Source organism: Stenella coeruleoalba, assembly GCF_951394435.1.
Source record: "Stenella coeruleoalba genome assembly, chromosome: 12".
Lineage (NCBI taxonomy): Eukaryota > Metazoa > Chordata > Mammalia > Artiodactyla > Delphinidae > Stenella > Stenella coeruleoalba.
Window position 1 is genome coordinate 69,645,768 of NC_137158.1, and position 24,058 is coordinate 69,669,825.

The window sequence follows — 24,058 nt, forward strand, 5'->3', positions numbered from 1 at the left end:
TTGGAGAGGATACTCAGGCTTCCTGGGGAGAGCTAGGGAAGCGGGTGTGTTTTGGGGCTGAGGCGGGAGAGGACTCCTTCATTGTAGGTCTAAGTAGCCAACCAGAGCAGCACTTCTGTTTTTGTAAAATTCCACTCCAACCCCCAAAAGTTTGAGAGCCTCTAGAAACACACATGTAGTCCATATCTATAAAAATCTGATCAGGGTAGGGTTTTTAGTTTTATAAGTATATAAATTTTATAGAATTGTTTTTCTACAAACCCAGCACACCTAGTCCCTGTCATTCAAAGATAAACCACTTACAGTTCCTGCCTTAGAGGACTCCATGTCTAGTGAAAGAGGCAAAATTTATACTGAGTGATGGGGATCATGTAAAAAGCACAAACATCTAGGTCAAGAGAACCACGTAGGAGTCCTGGCTCTGTCGTTCAGTAGTGTTTTCTGGAAGGCAAGGGAATTAATCTCTCATTTTCTTATCTGTAAAATGGGAACTGGCTGCCACCTTGCTGAATTGTTTCAAGGATTCAAGATAATGTAAGCTAAGCACCCAGCATAGTGACTGGGACTTAAAAGGATGAACTAATGAGAGCTGTGATTATCTTTATAATAATAAGTGCTTTAATCGATGTATAATTTATGTAGAACTGCTGTAGAGGGACAAAGAACCAGGAGCCTTTAATAACTTAAAAGATTTCAGGGCTTCCCTGGTGGCACAGTGGTTGAGAGTCTGTCTGCCTGCCGATGCAGGGGACACGCGTTCGTGCCCCGGTCCGGGAAGATCCCACATGCCACGGAGTGGCTGGGCCCGTGAGCCATGGCCGCTGAGCCTGCGCCTCCGGAGCCTGTGCTCTACAACGGGAGAGGCCACAACAGTGAGAGGCCCGCGTACCGCAAAAAAAAAAAAAGATTTCAGTAGGTGAAGAAGGAGAGGAGGGCATTCCAGAGAAAGGAAACTCCATAAACAAAAGAAGGATGATGTCTTTGGGGGATGATATCGTACAGATATATAGTATAGGATATATGAATGGCACAAAATCTGGCTGGCATAGATGTTCACTGGCTTTTTTCGTGGGCTCACTTATTAAGTGAATTTCAAGGTAGCGCTGATGAAGATTAAATGTTAAACTTTTTAATGAGCTATTCAAAATATCATTGATTTTAATTCTTCATACCATTTCTGTCACAGCCATAAACATTTAGAATTGATAGTATCTTGCATTAAGATTGCCTTTCATGTATATTAGTTTAATTTGCACAAATTCAATCTATCAATACATCCAGAGGAAGTCTTTGTCTGTGATTAACAACAAATAATGTAAACAAAACCAAGAACAAAATTATAATGGGTTAATAAGACATTGAGCCCTTGTGTACAAATGATCAGGTACTAATCCCAAATGAGCCTGGCTTTTCTTGAAGGTTGATGGAAATGGTCTGTATACCTCAAGATAACTTTATATACATTGTAAATTTATTTGAGATCCCGAAAGTAATATTTTCCTGAAAGCACTGTGCAGTATAAATTGATCATCTCATGAATTGGTATGAACGCTTGAGCCTTTTTTTAGATTCTAATTATATGTATGTTAATTAGGGTATAGGCTAAGCTGCTCTAACAGAGACCAAAAAGTGCAGTGGTCCAAACAAGCCACTTCTACGTGTTTGCTTCTTTTTCACATCGCAGTGCAGGGGTAGGTGGGCTGTCCAGCATGGGTGGGGAGCACAGCTCTAGGCAGTCAGATAGGCGCCCAGGTTCCTTCCGTCTTGTTGCTCTTCCATCTCCGTGGATATCCTCATCTGCATGATCTGAGCTGGCTCACATGACCATGTTTAAGTTCTACCCTGTGGAAGAAGGAAAGAGAGAAGGGAATACACACCCAGTCACTTTAAGTGTAAAAAGCAGACATTACAAACACCGCTTCTGCTCACATCCCATTGCAAGAACTCAGTCACACGGCTGCACCTTGCCTGTAGGGAGGCAGAAATCTATAGCTGGGTGTTCAGCTAAAACTCTGGGGGTTCTGTTTCTAAAAGGAAGAAGGGAGTACGGGGGGTAGTTAGCAGTCTCAGCCACAATCTCTAGTCTCCAAACTAATGGAAAGGAGGCTTAAAAATGGATTTTTGTTTCTCAAAACACAAAAAAATACAGCTTTGCTTGTTGTTTTATTTTGCGTCTCCCATTAAGGCGGCCTTGTTTGTAACCGGCAGCATATCTGTTTTTCATCACAGGAGACTTAGCCAGAGGCCCACAACTGAAGAATTAGAGCAAAGAAATATCCTGAAGCGTGAGTATCCTGTACTACACAGCAAATTCCTCGTGTAACCATGAACAAGCTCCCTCTAGAGAAAATCCATTTGTCAGCAGGGAACCTTAATATATTTATTCACGAATGACTGAAATGGCCCATTTAGATCACATTTTTATATAATTATTTATATCATTTTTAAAATAATTTCTTGACGTTTGTGTTTCATTTTATGGCTTTAAGCCTGAGATACCCCAGAGCGGTGTCGTGGTTGTGACAGTTGTTTTTAAGAAAGATGAAATTTATTCCATGTATTCTTTCACCCAAATATTAAATAGAAGAAAATGCTCTAGTCTGCTTGCAACTAAATGTCAAAGAAAAGACCAAAAAATCCACAAGGAAATAAATCAAACATTCCTATATTATTATTAATAATAATGTGTTGCCAGGTTTAACAAATGACTCCATTTAAAACAGAATTATGGGAAAAGGAATTTTTCAATCCATTTCATTTTCCTTTGTTATGATAACTGTTTCCCTCTTGAGTTATTTATAATTTTTCAGCACTTAAGGAGTTCTCCATTCATTTTCCTACTTCATTTTCCCATTCTCTTTCCCCCTCTATTTTCTTGGACTTTACATTTTACTCATTGGTCCAGTCGTATTTACGTTATTGGAGTTCATATGTTGAAGCTATAAAATGAATAGAAGTGGTTTGTTGTGCTGTAGTGGATCGATGTGGTTACTAACCACAGTGAGTTAAATAATGGATATTTTTAAATTGAGCCTAGCTGTAGTTTTCTATATTATTAACCCAGTTTCAAAAGAGCTTTTTATTGTATGAAATATCAAACAGCAGGGATGGGCAAAACTCCAGAGAGTACTCCAGAGAGTACTGGCGTGCGGGAAATCTTTTTCAACCAGGCTTTCAGAGTCAAGTTGGCCTGTCTGGGTGATCCCCATTCTCCAGATGAGTTGTTTTCTTTCCTGAAGGAAAGAAAGATTTTAACAGCATATTTATACTACAGTTGCTATTACTGAGACAACCAGACAATGAAGACTGAACAGTGGGATGAACTGCCAGTCTATGGGGTTCTTTCCTTGCAAGGTTTTTTTCTGGCCTTTTTTGAGCATAACTGGCATGGAACCCAAAGAAGAAGGACTTAAGTGACCATCAGTGTGTGGAAGAGCCTGTTTGGAGATGGAAAAAGTCATGGCTAGATAAGAAAAATAAACAAAAACTGTGTTTAGCTTTCTGAGGAAGAATGAAAGCAACATCTCATTTTGACAACAAAACCAAACCAAAAAGGCTCATGGTTTTTAATAATAGGTTCCTGGAAAATATTTATGAATTAAATTGTAGATAAGCTCAAATGCAGTCCATAAGCTCCGAAAACACAGAGAGTGTATCTTATTGGCTGCCTGATGCAATACCTAGAAAAAAAAGAAAGAGTGAATTCTGGGTAATTCTTTCCTGCTCCTGGGAGACACACAGAGCCAAACCACATTGCTGTTTGGTTATTTGAGGAACTGTTTCATAGATTAGAAATGTATCGCACATTGATCTTAAGTGCTGTGTTGGCTTTATATACTCCGTTTTCCTGGAGGTTGGGGAAAGGGTGAAACGCCAAAGTCAACTTCAGATTTGACTCCAGCCTTTTTTTACTTCCTTCTTAGTTTGTCTAAATGTGCTTATGCTGGAAACAAAAGACACGTTTCCAGTCTGGAGAAGCTGATAACTGGCTTGTGATCTCCTGACATAATGTATGGCCAAGGGAAGCAGAAAAGAGAACTGGTGGAGGACACCCAAAACATTCTGCTGAGCAGCCCCAGGGAACTGGATGGCCAGAGCTGACAACACTTTATTCAGTTCCTCTTGTTTCTGTGTTCTTCCACATAGATTACTCTTGTTTGTTTTGTCTCCATCTTTTGTTCAAAAGCAATATGATTGTCTATTTGAAGAAAAGTCTGTGTGTGATGTGGTGTGATTTTTAAGGACACTTATTTAACGAGGTCATCTTTTCTTGACAGATTAGGAAACTAATTCACAGCATAAAACATTCAGCAGTGCTCAAATCCAAGCCTGTCACTAGTTTAATAAACATAAATCAAATGGCAGTCAACGCTGATAGCAGTAATTGGAGACCACAGGACAAATTTCATTTCTTAGTATCTTTCCCAGTACCACACCTAATTTGATCTCTTTCCTATTTTAGTGCATCTAGGGTTTTTAAAAAAACATATATATTAAGTTAGATTTTGGAACTAGTTTCTTAATATTGTTAAAATAGAAAGCAAGTTTTGGTGTTTGCAGGATCAACTTTTGCATATCAGGAAAAGAGATGTTCGTGGAACATCTTCTACAAGGTAGGGATAAAATATTCAGGTCCTCTAATACTGTTTAGCTAGGGCCATAATTCCAGCTAAATCGTCATAGAGAAAACATGTATTAAGCCATCGAGTTCTGCATGTATTTTTCCCCAGTGTTTTGTTATGTAATTTTTAAAGCATACAGAAAAGCTGAAATAATTTTACAGTAATACCCATATATCTACTATCTTTATTCTACCATTAACATCTTACTTTATCACATATCTGTCCATCCATGGAGACATCTTATTTTTTGGATGTATTTCAAAGTAGGTTTATAAATATATTTTCATTTCTTGCCAACACCCATGTGGAAACGTGTAAAACAGCAAAAAGTGAAATAATCCCACAAAAAAATGTTTGGCTATTTTTAATCCATCTTATCTGAGTTGGTGACTGAAGAATATCTTACTCCAGTTGTTGGTACTTTGGTGCTTTTCTTTCTTCTCCTTTTCGCATCATCCATGAAAGGCTCTGGGCAGCACTTGGCAGGCAGGTTTCTTGTAGCACCCACTGCTGTTAAACTACGTGTATCGTTTGTATGCTTATGGCAAACGCTTTCCGTGGCTGTTCTGATACCCGCCCCTCTCTGCTCTGATGAGTTACTGAGGGCGAGATTTGTCAGCGAGCCAGTCACTTCCTTCATGAGTATCCCTCCAGTCTGTTTAAAGTGACCAGACGTGCTTTCATCCTACTTTACAATTAGCCCTCTAATAATTTTTTTTTTAAGTTCCAAAAACTCGGTGAATTTTTGTTTTGTTTTGTTTTGTTCGTACTGCACGGCTTGTGGGATCTTAGTTCGCCAACCAGGAATCAAACCCAGGCCCTCAGCAGTGAAAGCACGGAGTCCTAACCACTGGACCACCAGGGAATTCCCTTGGTGAATTTTTTAAAACCAAGTTTAAGGTTTAACCTTGACTCTTAGTAGAAGATTTAACAATGACTATTTAGTAAGATTCCTAGGAACAGTCACGTTGGCCTTCCTCCACCTCTCACCCTCTTCCTCTAACTTCTTTAGAGGCATAATTTCAAATATGGGAAATCTAAGGAAGTCAGTTCCTGATGTTAGAGAAGAATTCCCAATTGGTAAAATCCTGTTTATTTACAGTTGGCCCTTCTTTTTTTAAATATCACTGGCTGACACCTAGATGTGCAGTATGCTTCATAAAGCAAAATTATCTAATATTCTCTTCCAGGAAATTACGTTTTGTGTATTTCTTGAAAATTGGAGCATTTGTTAGCTTTGAGTCATACTAGATATCCAGTATTTTGCCTTTGGAAAGTACCTTTGAAAATGTAGCATAATCATTATATAGAAAGAATAACTGAAATGTTGTAACAATTATATTTTTCTTTTTATTAATATCATCAAAGGCCTGACCCTGTAAAGCCCTAGTTTGAATCACATGAACCACAAGCTCGGTATTTGTCTATTATATATAATTTACAATCCACATGCCTTATCCAACTCATATAAAGTAATTATTTGGGACTTCCCTGGTGGCGCAGTGGTTAAGCATCTGCCTGCCAATGAAGGGGACACGGGTTCAAGCCCTGGTCCGGGAAGATTCCGCACGCCTTGGAGCAGCTAAGCCTGTGCGCCACAACTACTGAGCCTGCGCTCTAGAGCCTGCGAGCCACAACTACTGAGCCCGCGAGCCACAACTACTGAGCCTGCGTGCCACAACTACTGAAGCCCACATGCCTAGAGCCCATGCTCTGCAACAAGAGAAGCCACCGCAATGAGAAGCCTGCACATTGCAACCAAGAGTAGCCCCCGCTCACCGCAACTAGAGAAAGCCTGCACACAGCAACGAAGACCCAGTGCAGCCAAATAAATTAAATTAATTAATTAATTAATTTTTAAAAAAAAGAGCAGCAGATGTCTGCCTGCATTCTGAGTCTCCCCACTTCCTTTAAAAAATAATAATAGTAAAGTAATGATTTGACCCTAAGGATGTGTTTTAAGGATATCAAAGGATATATTGCAATATATTTTGTGAAGCAATTAGAAGAACCTACAGTATTTTCATAGGAAGAAGTCTGAATTATAATCAGATTTTGTTTGACACTCACAGGCGCTTAATGAAAGCATACTATCTAGTTGTTTCTTGTCTTGCAGGGTAATTTCAGTTTATGTTCATTCGTTGTCTAAATAACCAGACTGATCATCCTCTTTCTTATAAACTAAAATTAGTATTTCAGAAGAACGTCAAGACTTTTCCCTGTCCAGATAAGGAAAATTAATAGAGAATTTAGCATGTTCAGCTAGCAAATACAGATGTTGCAAATATTGAATACTGATACTGTATTCACAGTAAAACAATGTTAGTGCTAAGAAGTCTGTTTGAATTTTAAAAGTAAATCTGTCTGTTACAGAGGAGACTTTTCTTTTTCAGCCTTTTGGTTGAGCCTTTATACCGTGTGATTTTCCTTCAGTAGAATTCATAACAGCACTTTCTAAAAGACATTCTTTCGTAAGCATTGGTATCCAAGAATCTATGCTCACTTATCAAACAAAGTATGAGCTACAGGAACCAACAGAGAGAAGTTCATCAAATAGCAACCATTAAAATCCTGAGCAGTGTTTATTTCTTTTAAAATTCTGGACAATTTTTTCTTAATTCCATCTGTTGGACAGCGTTCATTTGAGTTGGCCTTTAAATTGTACTACTTGGTGAAGCACTAGAGAAAGAGAAGACTTTGGAAAGTTAGCATCACAAGAAAATAAATCATCTCCATCAACCGTACACCATAACCCCATTCAGAACATTCTGGTTTGAAAGCAAAGTCCAAAGAAATGATTACATTCTGCTTCTATGGAAACCAAAGCAGACAAATGTATTTTGCTTGGATTTGAATGGAAATCAGCAACTCAGACATGCATCAGGTGGTTCTAATTTGTTTTTTTGATGTGATTCAGATTTTCACACAAAGGTCAGATCCAGTAGTAAGTTTTTATCTGAATTCTGATAAATTGTGCTTATAAAAGCCTATGAGATGATCAGCAGTGAGAGGCTTTCACTGGAGTATGGGCACTCTTGTGGTTTTTTCAGAATAGAACAAGCAGTCAGGAAGCAAAAAGTTTTCAATTAGTAAATAAACCAATCCTATAAGGAAAACAATAATATTATCTGTAAATTAATGATTGATCCTTCTGCAGAATCTTTCGATAACTTTTTAAAGATGTTGGTGGAGTGTTTGATCAATATCCGGGAAGTCAAATAACTGTGGCCTGAGCTACTTTTCTGATTGTATAATCTTTTATAGTAACTAAGTCTTCATGCCTTTCCTCCCCTTCCCCCCCCCCCAATTAATAAACAGAAAAGAATGAAGAAGAAGAGCAAGAAGCAAAAATGGAACTGAAACGCAGACTCAGCAGAAAGGTGATGAAACTGTGATGGTTAACGATCGTGTGTATTTTGAGTATACTTCATTTTTAAAATGCAAGTCAGTGCTTTACATGTAAATCTGATATTTAGGAATAATTATTCCTATTAGTCTACTGACTAATCACAGACATTAAAATCAGTGTAATGTTTGCAATATGAATTATGTTTATATTAATGCATAATATGCTAATTTTGAAAAGTCGACAGTCAAAAGTTTTAAATTACATTTGCCAATTATGAAAATAACATATAATCTGTGTGAAATTTTTTCAAATGCCAAAAGGAACAAAAAAGACTAGAAAATCATGCAGACATCTCCCATTCAGAGATAACCATTATTAACATTTCAATGTGTAGTTTGTAAAAATGCTCACTGTTTCCATGCAGTTTGGGACACACTGAATAAATACTTTGTTATTACTAAAGATTCTGAGCTGGGTGAGTAATTTATTAAGTGAACTTGATCATCCAGCTTGCCTGCTGCAGTGCTACCCAAATTGACAAATGGCTTACCTCCAAAACTCAGACCGTTGTTTCTACCCATTTATGAAAATATAAATCTGATACCAGGGCCCTCGCTTTTTTCGGTAAGTGTTAAAATAATAATAATGTTTGGAAAAATTAAGCACTATCAGAGTTTATATTTCATTATAAACACCTTGCTCAGTAATTCTTCAGATATACCTTTCACAGCTGGATAAGGCAGGATGAGTAAAATATGACATCTGCAGCAAAGAGTGTGACCTGACCCACATTTATTTGGGCTGGCTGGGGAGTTCACAGCCAAAACATTCCAAGGCAGAAAGAAGCAGCACTCCATTCCCATGGAAAAGTTGGAGACTGTATTTTGAGAGGTTTTGGTTTTGATTTTTAGGGGAAAATAGCCTTAATTCATCTCTTTTTTTCCTCAGAGATCCCAAACATCAAACAATAATCAAGTTAAAAAAGACACTATAAACTGAATTTCTTGAGATGGCTCTTCTAGCAATTCAATGGCCATTAAGTTACCAGCTACAGATAAGCGGTAACCCCTCCTCCTTGCTCCAGCTCACCTCTGTCATACATATAGTCTTTTCTTAATCCAGTTGGGTCCTTCTGGGAGACAACAGAGCTGCCCTACCCCCACTAGCCTGTACCACACAGAGCTCCCTGCCATAGGTGCAAAATATTCCATAGCACTAATAGCTACCCTGTAACTGGCACAGCCCTGAAGGGCAAGACTGGATGGAGAACTTCTGACCTCTGTGACCATTGGTCACTTGCATTGTGGGAAGTCCCCAGAAGCAAGGGTTTCTCTACCTTCTTAATCCTACTGCCCTAGAGTGGCAGTAAGGAGCTAGCAGTATAGATACCAGAGTAACTGAGAGTATAACAGAACCACTTAGATTTTTCCTCCCTTTGTCCATCACCCACCAGGGCTTCATGAAGATAGAAGGAGCCGCCGTTGCCTTATCCCAGGCCAAGTAGGCTCAGGGTGTAGACCCAGACCTAAGAATCCTTGAATGCCTTGAGTTTTAGAGCATTGACAGTTCAGCCTCTGGTTTTACTCAAGAGGAAACCAAGGAAAGGGGAGCGTTTTGACCACAAAAAACATCAGTTTTTGTGTTTGTTTGTTTGTTTTGTGGGAGTGCTTAATTTTTCCAAAAATTGAACCCATGCAAATAAGGAATGCCTCCAAAGAGGACCACTTAAACCATGGATAGTCTGGCTGTATATAAAGTGTATGTATGGAGAGAAAAATACTGAAAATGGACCCGATGGGTAAAACATAGGCCTGGCTCTACGTGTCCGACAATACCGTGACACCTCCCAACTGAGAAAGGCCACAAAAGCATGAAACTTAATAGCGGACAGTAGATGATGCCTGTTCAACCAGGGGCCAAGTTTCTTTAGTCTCTCAGGACGATCTCTGTCTGTTCTTGGGCTTGAGAAAGGACCATGAGAGGAAAACAAATACACACAGGGCAGGGTAGATTAAATATAACCATAAATTTGAATTTGACAAAAACCACAGGGGGACTCCGAGTTATTAGAAGTGTCTTAAGGTTGCAGCTGGGTTTAAGCAGTTCTGGCCTCACTGAAGTGCAGTTTTCCAGTGCGTCCCCCCTCCTCATTGCTGCATATCGGCTTTGCTGGCCAAGGGTAAATGTCAGATCTGGACCTGTGTCCTTAGACTCTCCTGGAAGACTGCCATAGGCACACCCTTCACTGGATCATTCCTTTGTTGTAACTTTGTGCATTTCTGAATATGCAGGTTTAACATAGTAGGAACAGAGATTTTTATTCTCATTTCTACAAGTTGTAGGGCTTTTGTCTTGATAATTCAATCTTCAAACCAGCCATACTATATCTGGATTACTATTGTGTCTGTCCCCCGTGTCAGAGATGACAGGCACCTTTATCACAATGCCAGGCAAGGTGGGGGAAATAGCATAATGCAGATGGTTGCTAAAGACTGTGACCTATCTAACAATGGTGATTTTTATAGTTGCAAAATTAGGGCACACTGCTTTCTAGTTCTCATTAGAAACTCCCAAGATGCTGCTGCCTTTTTTTTTTTTTTTTTTTTGATATCTGAAAGTGACCTTATGTAACCATAAGTTTGAAGTACTCTGTAGAAAACGTGCCACCATGAGGCTGTAAATGGTTTACTGAACTCATCCCTATCCTCCTGCAGCTCAGCCTGAGACCCACAGTGGCAGAGCTGCAAGCTCGAAGGATCCTGCGGTTTAATGAGTATGTGGAAGTCACCGATTCACCTGACTATGATCGCCGGGCAGACAAGCCCTGGGCCAGGTTAACACCTGCAGACAAGGCAAGACCTCAGTGGCTTGAGCCCTGATTTTATTTATGTATGATTTTATTGTTTTTCTAAAAGCTCCAATACCTACTTACTGCTTACTTAGTCATCTTAGGAGACTGGGTATTACCAAATACCCCAATAATTTTCTGCCTTTGATTATTCAAGACACTTAGGTGATACATTTAATAATATCAACATATTTCTTTCAATTAAGTCTCAGAAAAAAATTGTTCTTTGTTACCATATAACCTGCCTGCATTCAAACCTGGATTGGGGTGGGGCATGTTTCCCACAGCCATGATTTATCCTTACTCGTAGAAAATATAACTTATACAAGTGACTCTTTTAAAGGGATATGTTAACAGTGGAAAAGGTATTGATCTCTAATCAAGGCTGGCACACTTTTTCTATAAATGGCCAGAAAGTAAATATTTTAGGCTTTGTGGGCCGTCCAGTCTTTGTTGCAGTTGCTCAGCTTTGCCTTTGTAGCATGAAAGCAGCCATAGACAATGTGTAAGTGAATGGATGTATATGTGGTCCAATAAAACTATATTTATAAAAACAGTTGGGGGGGTGGTGGTGGGATGAATTGGGAGATTGGGATTGACAGTATATATACTAATATGTATCAAATAGATAACTAATGAGAACCTGCTGTATAGCACAGGGAACTCTACTTCACAGTAGAAACTAACACAACATTGTAAAACAACTATACCCCAATAAAAATAAATTAATTAAATAAATAAAATCAACCAGATGATGGGCCACATTTGGCCTATGGGTCATGGTTTACCAATACTTAATCTGTATCATGGCTCACAGTTCAGGATAACTGAAATATACAGAGGGTTCCATCATGAAGAAAGACTAATTATTTTATGAGTACCATGGTTACATAAAGAATTTTGCCAACCATTTGTTTGTTTTTAAATTCTTCACTTTACAATTTTCCTGATCTCCCAAATAGTGGTTTCTAATTTTTGTCTCTAAGCAAAATTCCATATTGAGTAGTCTCATGCCACACCCAGTCTTAAAGCTAGAACTAGGTATTTAGGTACACTCTGTGCTGATGCTCTCTAATAGGAGATTTCATTCTGTAAAGCACCTACTATGTGTCAAGCTCATATTGGAGATACAGAATCAGTATTAGCTCATAAGAAGAAATGAAAACTAGAAAGGAGTAAGGTTACAAAGGAAGAATGTGCAGAATGAAAACAGAAGGGAAGGAGGCTGGGAAAAGAGCCCGAGAAACCCAACACGAAGAGACATTGGAAAAATACTGAAAAGAAATGTCTGTGAGGTGGGGAAAGAGAAGCTGTAGCCCGGCAGCCTAGAAAGGGGAGTGTCAGCTCACAAGTGGTTAGTAACATAGTGAAAGGAGGCATTTTAGCTGACTGACTGCGGTGGGGACCATGAGAATAAAACACAACCTCAAGAGTCTCGCTGTGAAGAAGAGGTATGATAAGGTAGACACCTGAGGGAAAATGATTGTGGAGGCTGAAAGCTTGAGTGAGTAGAATTGGAAAATAAGAATATGAAGGGAGTGATTTTTTAATTTATGGGAAATACCTGAGCAATCTTTTATGCCATGAGGAAGGAGCCAAAAGAAAGGGAAAGTTTGCCTATATAGGAGAAAAAGTCAGTAAGTGCTAGAGTAGGGCATAATCAGTGGCGCAGCAGGTCAAGGATTATGCAGAAAAGGCAAGGAGGAAACCCTTGAGGTTGGGATGGAGAACACAGGCTGAGGAATGTGCCCTAAAAAAGGAGGCTTCCCCCAGGCAGGTGAAGTCCCTCAGATTGAGGGCAGCCATGAGGGCATGAAGAAGGCTGTGATACTCAGGTCGTGGGACAAGCTTACCATCAGTCAATACCAGGTTTCCTGTAGGAAATAGCAAGTTTATGTGTTACCAGTAATTGCCTATTAACTACTTAATGTGATTTCTTGCGCTTAGGCAAGAGTGACTCAGGTCACTCAGTGTTGTTCAGCTGACAGATGGGCTGCTCCGGAGGGTCCGAGGCGGCTTGTTTACGTATCTGGCGTCTTGGTGAGGATGGCTCAGAGGCTGGGCTTATTAGCAGCTGGGCTCAGCCAGGCCTGTCCACCAAAGCACAGACATATGGCCTCTTCAGCATGGCGGCCTCAGAGTTGTCAGGCTTCTTACGTGGCGGCTGGCTTGTCCCAGAGCAAGTGCCCCGAGAGAACCAGGTGAAAATTGCGTGGCCTTATCTGACCCAGCTTTAGAAGGCACCCAGCCTCGCTTCCACCACATTCTGTTAGTTCCCGGCAAGTCATAAGGTCAGCTCAGATTCAAGGGAAGGGGAATTAGCTCTGCCTTTCAGTGGGGGAGTGGTGGCAAGGTCATATTGCAGAAGAAGTGTGAGCTGGAGTTATTATTGCTGCCATCTTTGGAAAATGCAGTCTGCCGTATCCACCATTCCCAGTTATCACGTTACTCAAATGTTGAATTTCAGAAAGGCAGGTAGGGCGTGGCCAGGTAGATGATTAAAATCAGAGCAAGTGCAAAGTATACAAGCAGTGAGAGTCTAAATGATCAACCACCCTCGTATGGAAACTACATTTTCCATACTCTAGAAATAGTCCTTCCTAACTCTTGTCTGTTGGTGGAAGGTAAAGTTTGTCCACCTCTAGCTATAACAGAGAGGATTTTTCTTTTTAATTTTGTGTTGAAACAAAAATAGATTTTTGTGCTGGACTTCTAGGCTGCAGGGGAGATGTACTTGGTCGAGTTTTCTTCTACAGGATTAATGTCTCTTCACGAGTAATTTGAAGGCACGTGACTTTCACATCTCCCCTGGAGATGGAACCCTGAGCCCCAGAGCACAGCCAGAGGCCCTCCCTACTCACATCTGAGTCTCATTTTCTCCCTTTGGCATTGTCTCTTCCATTAACCCTGAGACCTTTGAAGGTCTAAAGGACTGCATTTTTAGAACCGGATTTGTATTGTAGGTTTTTTCTCCTTGAAGAAAACTAAGAATAATTTCTTTTAGAAAGAAAAAAATGTTGTATACTTTTAAAAGATAGAAAATAGAAAAAAGGCAGCAATGTAAAATGCTTTTAACGTATAGTACTTCGTATATACACAAGTGACTTGTGTTTATTGGCAAAAATCAGAATATTCAAAAATACAAGAAGAGGAAATAATAATTACAGTGCACATCAATGCATGGTATTTTTTATTTATTTTTTTTTTTGCGTACACGGGCCTCTCACTGTTGTGGCCTCTCCCGTTGCGGAGCACAGGGTCCGGACGCGCAGGCTCAGTGGCCATGGCTCACGGGCCCAGCCGCTCTGTGGCATGTGGGATCTTCCCGGACTGGGGCACGAACCTGTGTCCCCTGCATCGGCAGGCGGACTCTCAACCACTGCGCCACCAGGGAAGCCCAATGCGTGGTATTTTTAAGAATTTCTAAAAATACTGTTTTCAACCTAACACTGAAAAAAATAATCTGTTTTCTCTAGATGTTAAAAGATTTGTACAATGTAATGTTATTGCCCAGAGATACTAAAACTATCAATGGTCTTAGTATATATTTTATTTTAGAATGAAAACCCATGCTAATCATTATTATCGTAACAAGCATTTCTGGATTTCTGTTGTTTTTTACTTTAAAATATTCATAACATATGATGATAAGATTTATGATGATATATTTTTTCAATAAGTTAATCAATATAAAAGCCTATAATTTACCTTTATATTAAAAAAGAATTTTACTTTTTAACTTTTGAACTATATATCCCATTTAAAGAAAAAAAACTATTGAAAGTAAATATTTCTACCTCTGCTCTCAAAATAAACACTGAACTTCCTGCCAGCCTAAAGGAACCATCCTTCTCTCTCTTTTCTTAGTACTATTTTCTTAGCCCCACTAAGATACCACTTTGCATTTAAAAATTTTTTTGAACTTCAAATATAAAGAAAAGGGGTCAGTAGCCAATTAGTCAATAACCAATCAATGCCCATTCTATGAAAACACTGTGCTGGGTATTCTGGGGAATCTCATAGACCTGGTAGTCTTGTTAAACTGCCCAAAATGGGAAAGAGAAGTAGTGGGGAAAATGCATTATTAATTGTGAACTTGACTGAGCTTAAATCACCTTTAACATAAAATTTTTAATTTTAGAATATCTGTGCTTGGGTAGAACACTAGAAACAGATACACGTATAGTAAGATATCTGTGGCCTCTATAAATATATATGGCCTATATAGATACCTGTGCTGGAGTAGATGAGCCCTAAGGTGACAAGTAGAGCCAGAGAAGGCCATCAACTTGGCTTGAAGACCAAAGCGCCCACAGCAGTTGCCATCTCCCTGGGGTAAACCATGGAAGCTCCATGCAGAGAGGAGAGGGCAGGCTATGGAGCAGGGCGCTTCTGGGTTTGATTCCTAATTGGCCACTTGGTAGATGTTTGACCTTGACCAAGTCATTTAACTTGGGTTTCCTCACTAGTAAAATAGAGCTAATTATATCTATCCTGAGAATTTAGTAGATTATCTATAGAGTTCCAGCTCATCAATAAATGATAGCTCTTACCAGTATTACTTTCATGGTCAGGCTTGATAATCTAAGCTTTGTTCCCCATTGGTGACATTTTCATTACTCACTGAAGCCTCAGTTTACAGTCTAGTCTAAATTTATCCAATGAAAGAGAATCCGGAATTTTTCAGATGATACATGGGTTTGTCCAAGTTACTCAGTAGTCTTTTATTAAAACCCTTTTAATATATTAAATATTGTCTTAGATACTGGGGACATAAAGATGAATAGAACGTACCACCCTCCCAGGAATGCACTGTCTAAATAGGTCCTAGGGAAGACTGAGATTTTAATTCCATACAGAGATGTTCTTTGGCTTATTCATGGTTGCCCAGGCAGCAGAGAGTACACTTAGCTAACCATGGCGTTGCGCTTGATGAGTAGTCAAGAAATTCCCTCCATGTTAAACATCAGATTTTTATCAAAGAAATAAGCAAAGACATCGAAACGATGGGAGTTCAAGTTAATCCTCATAGCTCGGGTTATTTGCGAAGGCAGCAAGTCCATATATTCAACAAATCACCTCTTGCTTCTGGCCAGGCTGACCCCTGAGCTGACTGGGAATGATAAGCAGACCTTCCATCACCAGTCATCACGAGTCAATCTTAAACTTAGTTCCAGTCATTTTTGTTTCTATTTTCCTTTCTATAATTCTCATGCTACCAAACAACACTACATATTTGGTGCCAGTACTGTCTCTGTGGACTGGTTTTGTTTCAGTCTCAGAAATACCTAGTCTTGGCCGAATGACTCCCCATTGTTGACCCAACTCAGCACCATTCAGATTTCAGTCCCACTACATCAGCCTACCTCTTTCTATCCCATTATCTTTCAAAAAAATATCAGTCCCATTTACACTTATGTGAAGAGTTATTAGACTTAAACTCTGGTCTCGTTTGTATAGAAGAGAGTTAAGATTATTGTACATGTATTTCCCTAACATAAAGGGTATTTAATTACTTTTTTCCTCTCCGAACTCTCTCAGGAAACCTTCTCTTTAAATAGTAAGAAGGGGACTTCCCTGGCGGTCCAGTGGTTAAGACTCCACACTTCCAACTGCAGGGGGCGCAGGTTCGATGCCTGGTCAGGGAACTAAGTTCCCTCATGCTGCACGGTGCGGCCAAATAAATAAATATAAAAATAAATAAATAGTAAGAGGAAATAACTCTTGGAATAAAACTGTGGTCTTCAGTGAATTTTTAAAATGAGTATTGCATTTCTTTAACTGCCTATAGTCACATCTTCCTGATATATATATTCAAACAAGCAGCCCCTGTAATTTCACATCACATTCATTGCCTATAACTGACTCATCATTTCTAATTACAAGCTAGCACACACAACATGGAGATCTGAGACAATTATCTGGATGACTTAGGCCCTGAAGCTCATTTTATTGGAAAGAGCATGGGACTTGAAGTAAGAAGGCCTGTCTAGCACCATACGAAGTCACTACAGTATTACTGACTGTATCCCCTGTGCTATACATTACATTCGTATGACTTATGTATTTTGTAACTAGAAGTTTATACCTCTTAATCTCTCTCACCTATTTTACTCATCCCTCTGCTACACCCCTCCCACCCCGGCGACCACCAGTTTGTTCTCTGTATCTGTAAGTCTGTTTCTGTTTTGTTACGTTTGTTCATTTGTTTTGTTTTTTAGATTCCACATATAAATGAAATCATATGGTATTTGTCTTTCTCTGTCTGACTTAGTTTATTTAACATAATACCCTCTAGGTCCATCCATGTTGTTGCAAATGGCAAGATTTCATTCTTTTTCGTGGCTGAGTAATATTCCATTGTATATATGCAGCACATCTTCTTTATCCATTCATCTGTCAGTGGACACTTGGGTTGATTAAGGAAGACTTTTTGATAGATATTAATTGGTGATGAATATAGAGAGTTTTTGCTATTTTAGCTGGGTATCAGCCAGATACTGGTTCTGGGTATCAGTTTTTACAGTGAGTGAAACAAAGTATCCTCACTGTTGATCTCACTTGTGAAACAAGATATATTGTCTTATCACAGGGAACTTGTGGGCCCAGAAATATTTCTCTACTTGATTCATCCTCTTCCAAAAAACCATTAGCAGGAACCACTGCCACAGTCCCCAGCCTCAGGTTCCTCATAGAAACTACAGGGGCTAAGGAATATATTTGGAGAGACAAACAATCTACGACTATAGGATTTAAACGTAACATTGAAAGCAGCATTGGGGAAAAGCTTGTATATTGCAGAGTGATAGCTAGTGATGGGAGAAAGCCAGAGAGAGGCCTCAAGGCTTTCTTCTGTCTTTTCCCTTTTCTAAAATACATCATTTTCCAACCACAAAGTAGATTTTCTTATCTCTCTGTAAAGCCATTCTCTGTGGTTTGTAATGTCATTCTGTTTCAGCTGAAGAGTCCATTTCTCAGAGGTTATGGGGATGCTTTTATTAGTATTTTTTCATTTACATGAGGAAAAACTTCTTCCTAGAAAAATTAGGAAATAAAGATAAGCACATAGTTGAAACCGAAAAACCATCCATGATCCAGCCAGTATTGTTAATACGTAACTAATGTTAACATTTTGATGAGTATCTCAGCTTTTCAACCTGAAAGGACATAGCATCTCTTCCAACCCCATCATGTACATGACATGGATTATGTGTTCAATAAATAGTAATAGTAATAGGATTCTACTTGATACTTTCTTTGAGTGGCTTGAAGTGTTGTGCTGAAATTTTTAATTCTAATTGTCTAAACTTTCAATATAAAAGAATAAACAGCAGTTGCCTTCTCTGTAGCTCTGTGGTAGCTCGTCAAAGCCATGTTGCTGTGGGTGGTATGACATGCAGAACTTTCATAGGAAAATGATGTTGTTTCTCAAAAAGTCTCATGACCTGTGCTATCCTTGTGGTTATCGAGGATGGGGCATGTGGGTGACTCATAGATCAGGCCCCACGGTGAATTTGGCAAAGGCCTCCTTCAGCTCTGCCTTGCCAATGTCACCTGAAGGAAACCTGTCCTGGTTTTTGTTTGGCTGTAGCATTGACATTTCATTTGTAATATACCTTTACCTAGTAGAAATTAGAAATGCCTTTCTCCAAGACATTTCATCAAAGAATGTCTGCTTCATTGATGCTATGTATACTGAAGAAATATGTGATCTAAATAACAATTCAGTTTATGTATTTTTCCTATTTAGGCGGCAATAAGGAAAGAACTAAATGAATTTAAAAGTACAGAAATGGAAGTTCATGAAGAGAGTCGACAGTTTACCAGGTAGGTAAACAAAATGCAGTTGAGCAAATTAAAAATGAGTAAGATGGTAAACTTATGTTGCATGTATTTCATCACAATTAAAAATTTTTTAAAAATATAGTTTAACACAACACCCACTATCTAGTGAGCATTTCTAAAATTAAGTCTTTTTTTTTCTTTCAAAGAAGTCTGAATCATTCCAAAGGGCTATGTTTTCATTTCTTTCTTAGTTTTATTTTCTGGCCCCGAAAACAAGTATCAGCGTCATTTATTCTGTTCTTGAAGAGACTCCGTTGAAGTTTTATAGCCAGAACAGATGCTGGTGAGAGCCAGTTTGGGCACATATGTGTCTGCTTTGAACTCACGTAACTCAGTTTGGGCACGTATGTGTCTGCTTTGAACTCACGTAATTTTTAGAAGACGTAGCTTAGAAAGGAATTCGATGTTTACTGCTGCCACAGAAGATCACTATACTCCTACCATTTTTCCTCCCAACACACTTCAGTTTCACAAGCTGCTAAAACCAGAAGGGACCCGAATGATCATGTAGTCTGATCCCCCTACTTCACAGGTGTTCTGTTTATTTCTCTCGTGGGTTTACGTGCTTTGCTACATGTAACAGGTATTATATAAGATTTTTCAAAGAATTTGCATGCGAATCAAATCTTTGAAAGCTTGAATTGCTAAAAAACATATGAGGACAGATGATTACGTGAAGAATACCATGGTAGGTCTTTCTGGAAAGCAGATACTGATCCCAAGACTAGAAACACCCTCTGTAGCGCAGCCATACATCGTGGTACGACAGCATCTGCAGTGGTTCCTGTTGGTGGTGGTGTTCCCTGCTGGGGAGCGTGTCCCATGATAAGGGCAGTGGTGATGTATCTTCATAATTTAATAGCAAATCCCTTCCCTGAGGCTTATGGGGGCCTGCTTGCTCCATGGCTGTTGGTCCTATAATAATGTCTGGCATGTAGAAGAAATTCCCCTTTCTCCTAGGGATAGTTCTTCCTTATTTGTTTTGTTTTCTCCTGTATCATATTTATTTGTAAATGCATGTAGGGCTTTTAGATGTCCTGAATATATAGACTTTTTCTCTATTTGAGTGCTTTATCCTATGATAATCTACTCTTGGACCCATCACCTTCCCATATCAAGCAGACCTATTTGTCCTCTCCTTTTCTCCCTTCCGCTTCTGGGGTCAGGAAGAGTTCATGCTAATATCTGACACTGTGGTCACACTTCTCCAGTTAAGTTGATCATCATAAGGCAGCTGGATATTTATGGTGACATTGAGCTGGGTGGGACCTCCAGGAAACTGGGGCGATGCCATGTGTTTGTGTCGCTGAGTCCTCACCCTGAGAGTCCTGAGATGTAGTGACTGCACGCAACCCAGTTTTTGACATTTAGGATAGTTTTACATCTGTATAGTTTTCCTAGGAATTGTAGTAACTGATTAACTCATTTTCATTTGATAGCATTGTATGAAGAATAAACTACAATAGAAATAATCAAATTTTTTAAATGCACTTATACGAAAGTTCTCCTTTTATGAAAATTAGACATTTATACTCACATAGGTCCTTCTTCTTCTGTTGTACTCTGTGACCAAGTAAAAAAAGTAGGAGGTAGGGAGAAATGAAGTTCATTTCTTTTTTATCTATGTATTCTTATGTACACAAATAATATATTCTAATTAAGCATTCAAACATCACAAAAATCTATCAAGGAAAAATGAAACCTTCCTTCACTCCTTCCCCAAATTCATCCCCATTCTCACAGGAACCACTGGTAAAAGTTTGGTGTAGATCTTTGTAGAGAGTTTTCTGTACATTCACAAACATGTATATATATGTGATATATGTGTAGGTACTTATATGCATTTCTGTACCCCTCTCAGTTATACACAAAGACAGCATCTAGAAAATCTGTCCATGTTAGCATATATTTCATTCATTTGAATGACTCTATGGCATTTCATAGATAATACAGTATGCTGTAAGTTGTTGAACAATTATTCTATTGATGGATGTTTATGAAAATTTCATTTTTCCATTATTTAAACAATGCTACCTTGACTTTCTTTGTAAATACACTCTTTTGCATACATGCCAATATTTGTGTAGTATACGAGTATTTGCTGTATCCACTAAATATATATTTTCTAACATTTTGAGAGATTACTATGCTCTTGTCTTTCCAAAGGACACAGTTTTCATTGCGACCTCCAGTTTATGAACATGACTGGTCTACTCACCTTCATCAGTATTTTGGGGTGGTGGGGGCTCTAGAGAATGAACAGTAATATCCTATTTCATTGATTTCTGTAAGGTTAGGCATTTTATATATTTTTATTGATTTTTTTCTAATTTGATGTGCTTTGACCAGTTCTCTTTGGAGTTGTTTGTATTTTTCATATGGATTAGTACAACTTCCTTAAATATTGTGGCTATCGGCCCTTTGTTACATGTGTCACAATACTTTCCCCCAATCTGTAGTTAATGTTTTAACTCTTTTTATGGTCTTTTGTTTAAATTTTTGCATATTCAAATTTGTGTATATTGTTATGTTTTAGTTCATTATTTTGTGTCTTATGGTGGATGGCCAAGATTATAAAACTCATCTTTGATTTTTATATGTGCTTTTTTTTAATACTTCAATCTTTCATTCATCGGGCATTTATTTGTATGTATGATTCAAAGGAGTAAGCTAACTTTACTGTGTTCTATTTTTGTTGTTGTTGACTTTCTTTGTTCTAAATCAATAATCAATTGTCCCTATGCCATTTGTTTCCCCCTTTATGTGAAATTCTTCTTTATTAAAAGAAGACCATTAAGGATCAATTTCCAGATTCTGTATTGGGTTCTAATGAGCTGTTGTCTGTCCTGGCACTGTGTCACACAGTTTAATTAGAATAGATTTGTAGTATATTTTTAAATCTGATGGAGTCTTTTTCACCTTTAAAATTCTATTGGCTATTTTTCTGTATTTATTCATCTATAGAAATTTGGAGTGTTTGTGTGTGCCGTAAAATAGTCAATTGTTATCTTCATTGTTTAAGCAAATATTAATAGATGCAAACAGGGATGACTGTATTTCAAGAGAAAATCATAGGCTTTTTTTTTTTTAACAGCTGATACAAAGGTAAGCTTTAAAAGTTTTCCCAAAAATGTATTGGTTAACCCTCTTAAAAATGTCTTTTAAAGACACTGGTGGAGGAAGGGGTGAATTAGGTGAAGGGGATTAAGAGGTACAAACTTCCAGTTATAAAATAGATAAGCCATTAGAGTGTAATATACAGCATGGGGAATATAGTCAGTAATATTGTAATAACTTTGTATGGCGACAGATGGTAACAGACTTACGGTGATCACTTCATAATGTATAAAAATACTGAATCACTATGTTGTATTTCTGAAACAAATATAATATTATAAGTCAATTATAGTTCAATTTTTTAGAAAATTAAATTTCTGGATAAGGAAAAATTAAATATTCATATCACTAAGACAAATATTCCTTGCTTAAGTATTCTTTAAAACTTGGCAGTAAAGCAAATGTCTCCTGTGATTTTTCCATCAATGTATATTACATCATTAGAATTGTATTCCAGTAGAGAAATATTTAGGCTCTGAGACATAAAAATAATACTTATGATTTTTTAAGCTGTTTTCAGTATTTCTTTTAAAAGGTGAAAGGTTTGGTAAATACTGCTTAGTCTTATCAAAATAATACAAACATATGATAATGTTTTACATTTAGAAAATTGCTTATGTAGGAGATGGTGGTGCCTTTAGTCTCAGCCACCCTTGGAAGGAATAAACATGCCATGGATCATGACCTGGCCATTTAAATGCAACCCAGATAGAGAGCAGCTCACTTATTAGCCTTTCTCATTAGTGCCAGATGTTATCTCCTTATATCAAGTAAGCCTTCCCTTCAAAATCAAAACCTATTAACTGCCTGTGATTTAGAGTGGTTCATAAAAGGGTTGAGACAGCCCTGCTTCTTCTGCCCAGGCACCTCTTCATCCAGTGATGATCTCCCACACAGTGATGTATCAGTCAACACTGGGAGGATGCATTCCTATACACAGCTTCCTTTGCTTCTGCATCTCTGCAGAGAGTCACAAAAAGCTGGTAACATTGGTTTGCCTCTGGGAGGGAAATCAGATGACTGGGGCAGGCATGGTGGGGGAGACTTCACTATTCACCCTTACGAACCTTTTGAATTTTTGAAACATAAGAATTTATTACCTAGTCAAGAAAAAAATATTTAAGAGAAAAAAATGAAGGATCTATTTCCGAAGTCCTCTTTCTGTAAATGAGGAGTCCATCATGGTGGCTTTTCATGAAGAGTGTGCTGGCAGTAATACTGTGGTATTACTGCTGTTCCTGTACCGAGAAGACACCTCTGAAAACTCCATCCTGGAGTACGTTCTCTGCATGTCTGACCTGAAGAGGGATTGTAGCGATCCACTCTTTCATCTAATTCCCCCAGTTTCTCCAGATGGCTCTTGGAATTGGAATGCATTCTAGGGTCATGTGAGAAACATGAGGATAACTGGTCCCCATAAGAATTCATCCTTTGGCCTGCAAGGTACCACGATTTAACCTCTGTTTTTTAGAACACTTGCTGCCTGTCCAGACACATACTGTTTTTTTCTCCCCCTCAGCAGCTGCCCACCCAGCCTACTGTTCAAAACCCAGAAGACCATTTGAAGGGCACTGTACTATTAAATGGGGCCATTGCATTCTGGAAACAGATCACCATGGCAAAGAAAACCCACTTCTCTTTCCATAGTAAATGGGATTTCTACAATTTAAAATAATTCTCTAAATTATAAAGACATGTAAATTGTTTGAAAACAATTTACGTAAAAACTAAACTTTAAAATGGTTACAGTTGAATGGTAGGATCTATGGTTAGTTATAACCTTTGGATATTTTCTGATTTCCAAATTTTTTTAAATGTCCACATGTATCAGATTTATAATCAAGAGAGAATATTGCTTTTAAAAACAGACTTTGAATTTTGTAAATAAGAACATTTTTAGAGTATGCAAAGTAGCATTTTCATATATATAATTTTATTAGCTTTTAAATTGTTTGCTTATTATATTAAGCAAAGGATCATTAAATTGACAACTCTTAGAGTCAGAACGGACCTCAAGAGATTATTGGCATAATGTTAAGTGGAAAAATCCAGATACTGACTAAAGGTGTGTGGGTGTGTGTGTGTGTGTGTGTGTGTGTGTGTGTGTGTATATGTATATGTATATATATGGCAGTGGTTTGTTTTATTTTAAAATTCAGATGCATAGAAGAAAAATAAGAAACAATGTTAAAACACTCAGGCTTAAAAAAGAATGAAATATTGCCACTTGTAGCAACATGGATGGACCTACAGAATATCATACTAAGCAAAGTAAAT

General features: G+C 38.3%; 1 protein-coding gene across 5 annotated transcripts in view; it reads left to right on the forward strand.

Annotated features, from left to right (window-relative positions):
• Positions 1-24,058, forward strand: part of PHACTR2 (phosphatase and actin regulator 2) — a gene marked incomplete at its 3' end in the record, with an annotated part of 260,934 nt that overhangs the window by 227,522 nt on the left and 9,354 nt on the right. For 4 of the 5 annotated variants that reach the window (XM_079939434.1, XM_079939436.1, XM_079939435.1 and 1 more), the window contains 4 exons: positions 2,230-2,285; positions 7,941-8,002; positions 10,686-10,823; positions 18,570-18,650. In XM_079939434.1, the coding sequence (XP_079795560.1) occupies positions 2,230-2,285; positions 7,941-8,002; positions 10,686-10,823; positions 18,570-18,650 (337 nt within the window). Of the gene's footprint in view, positions 1-2,229; positions 2,286-7,940; positions 8,003-10,685; positions 10,824-18,569; positions 18,651-24,058 lie in introns of those variants that run through there. The other variant, XM_079939433.1, reaches the window with a different exon arrangement.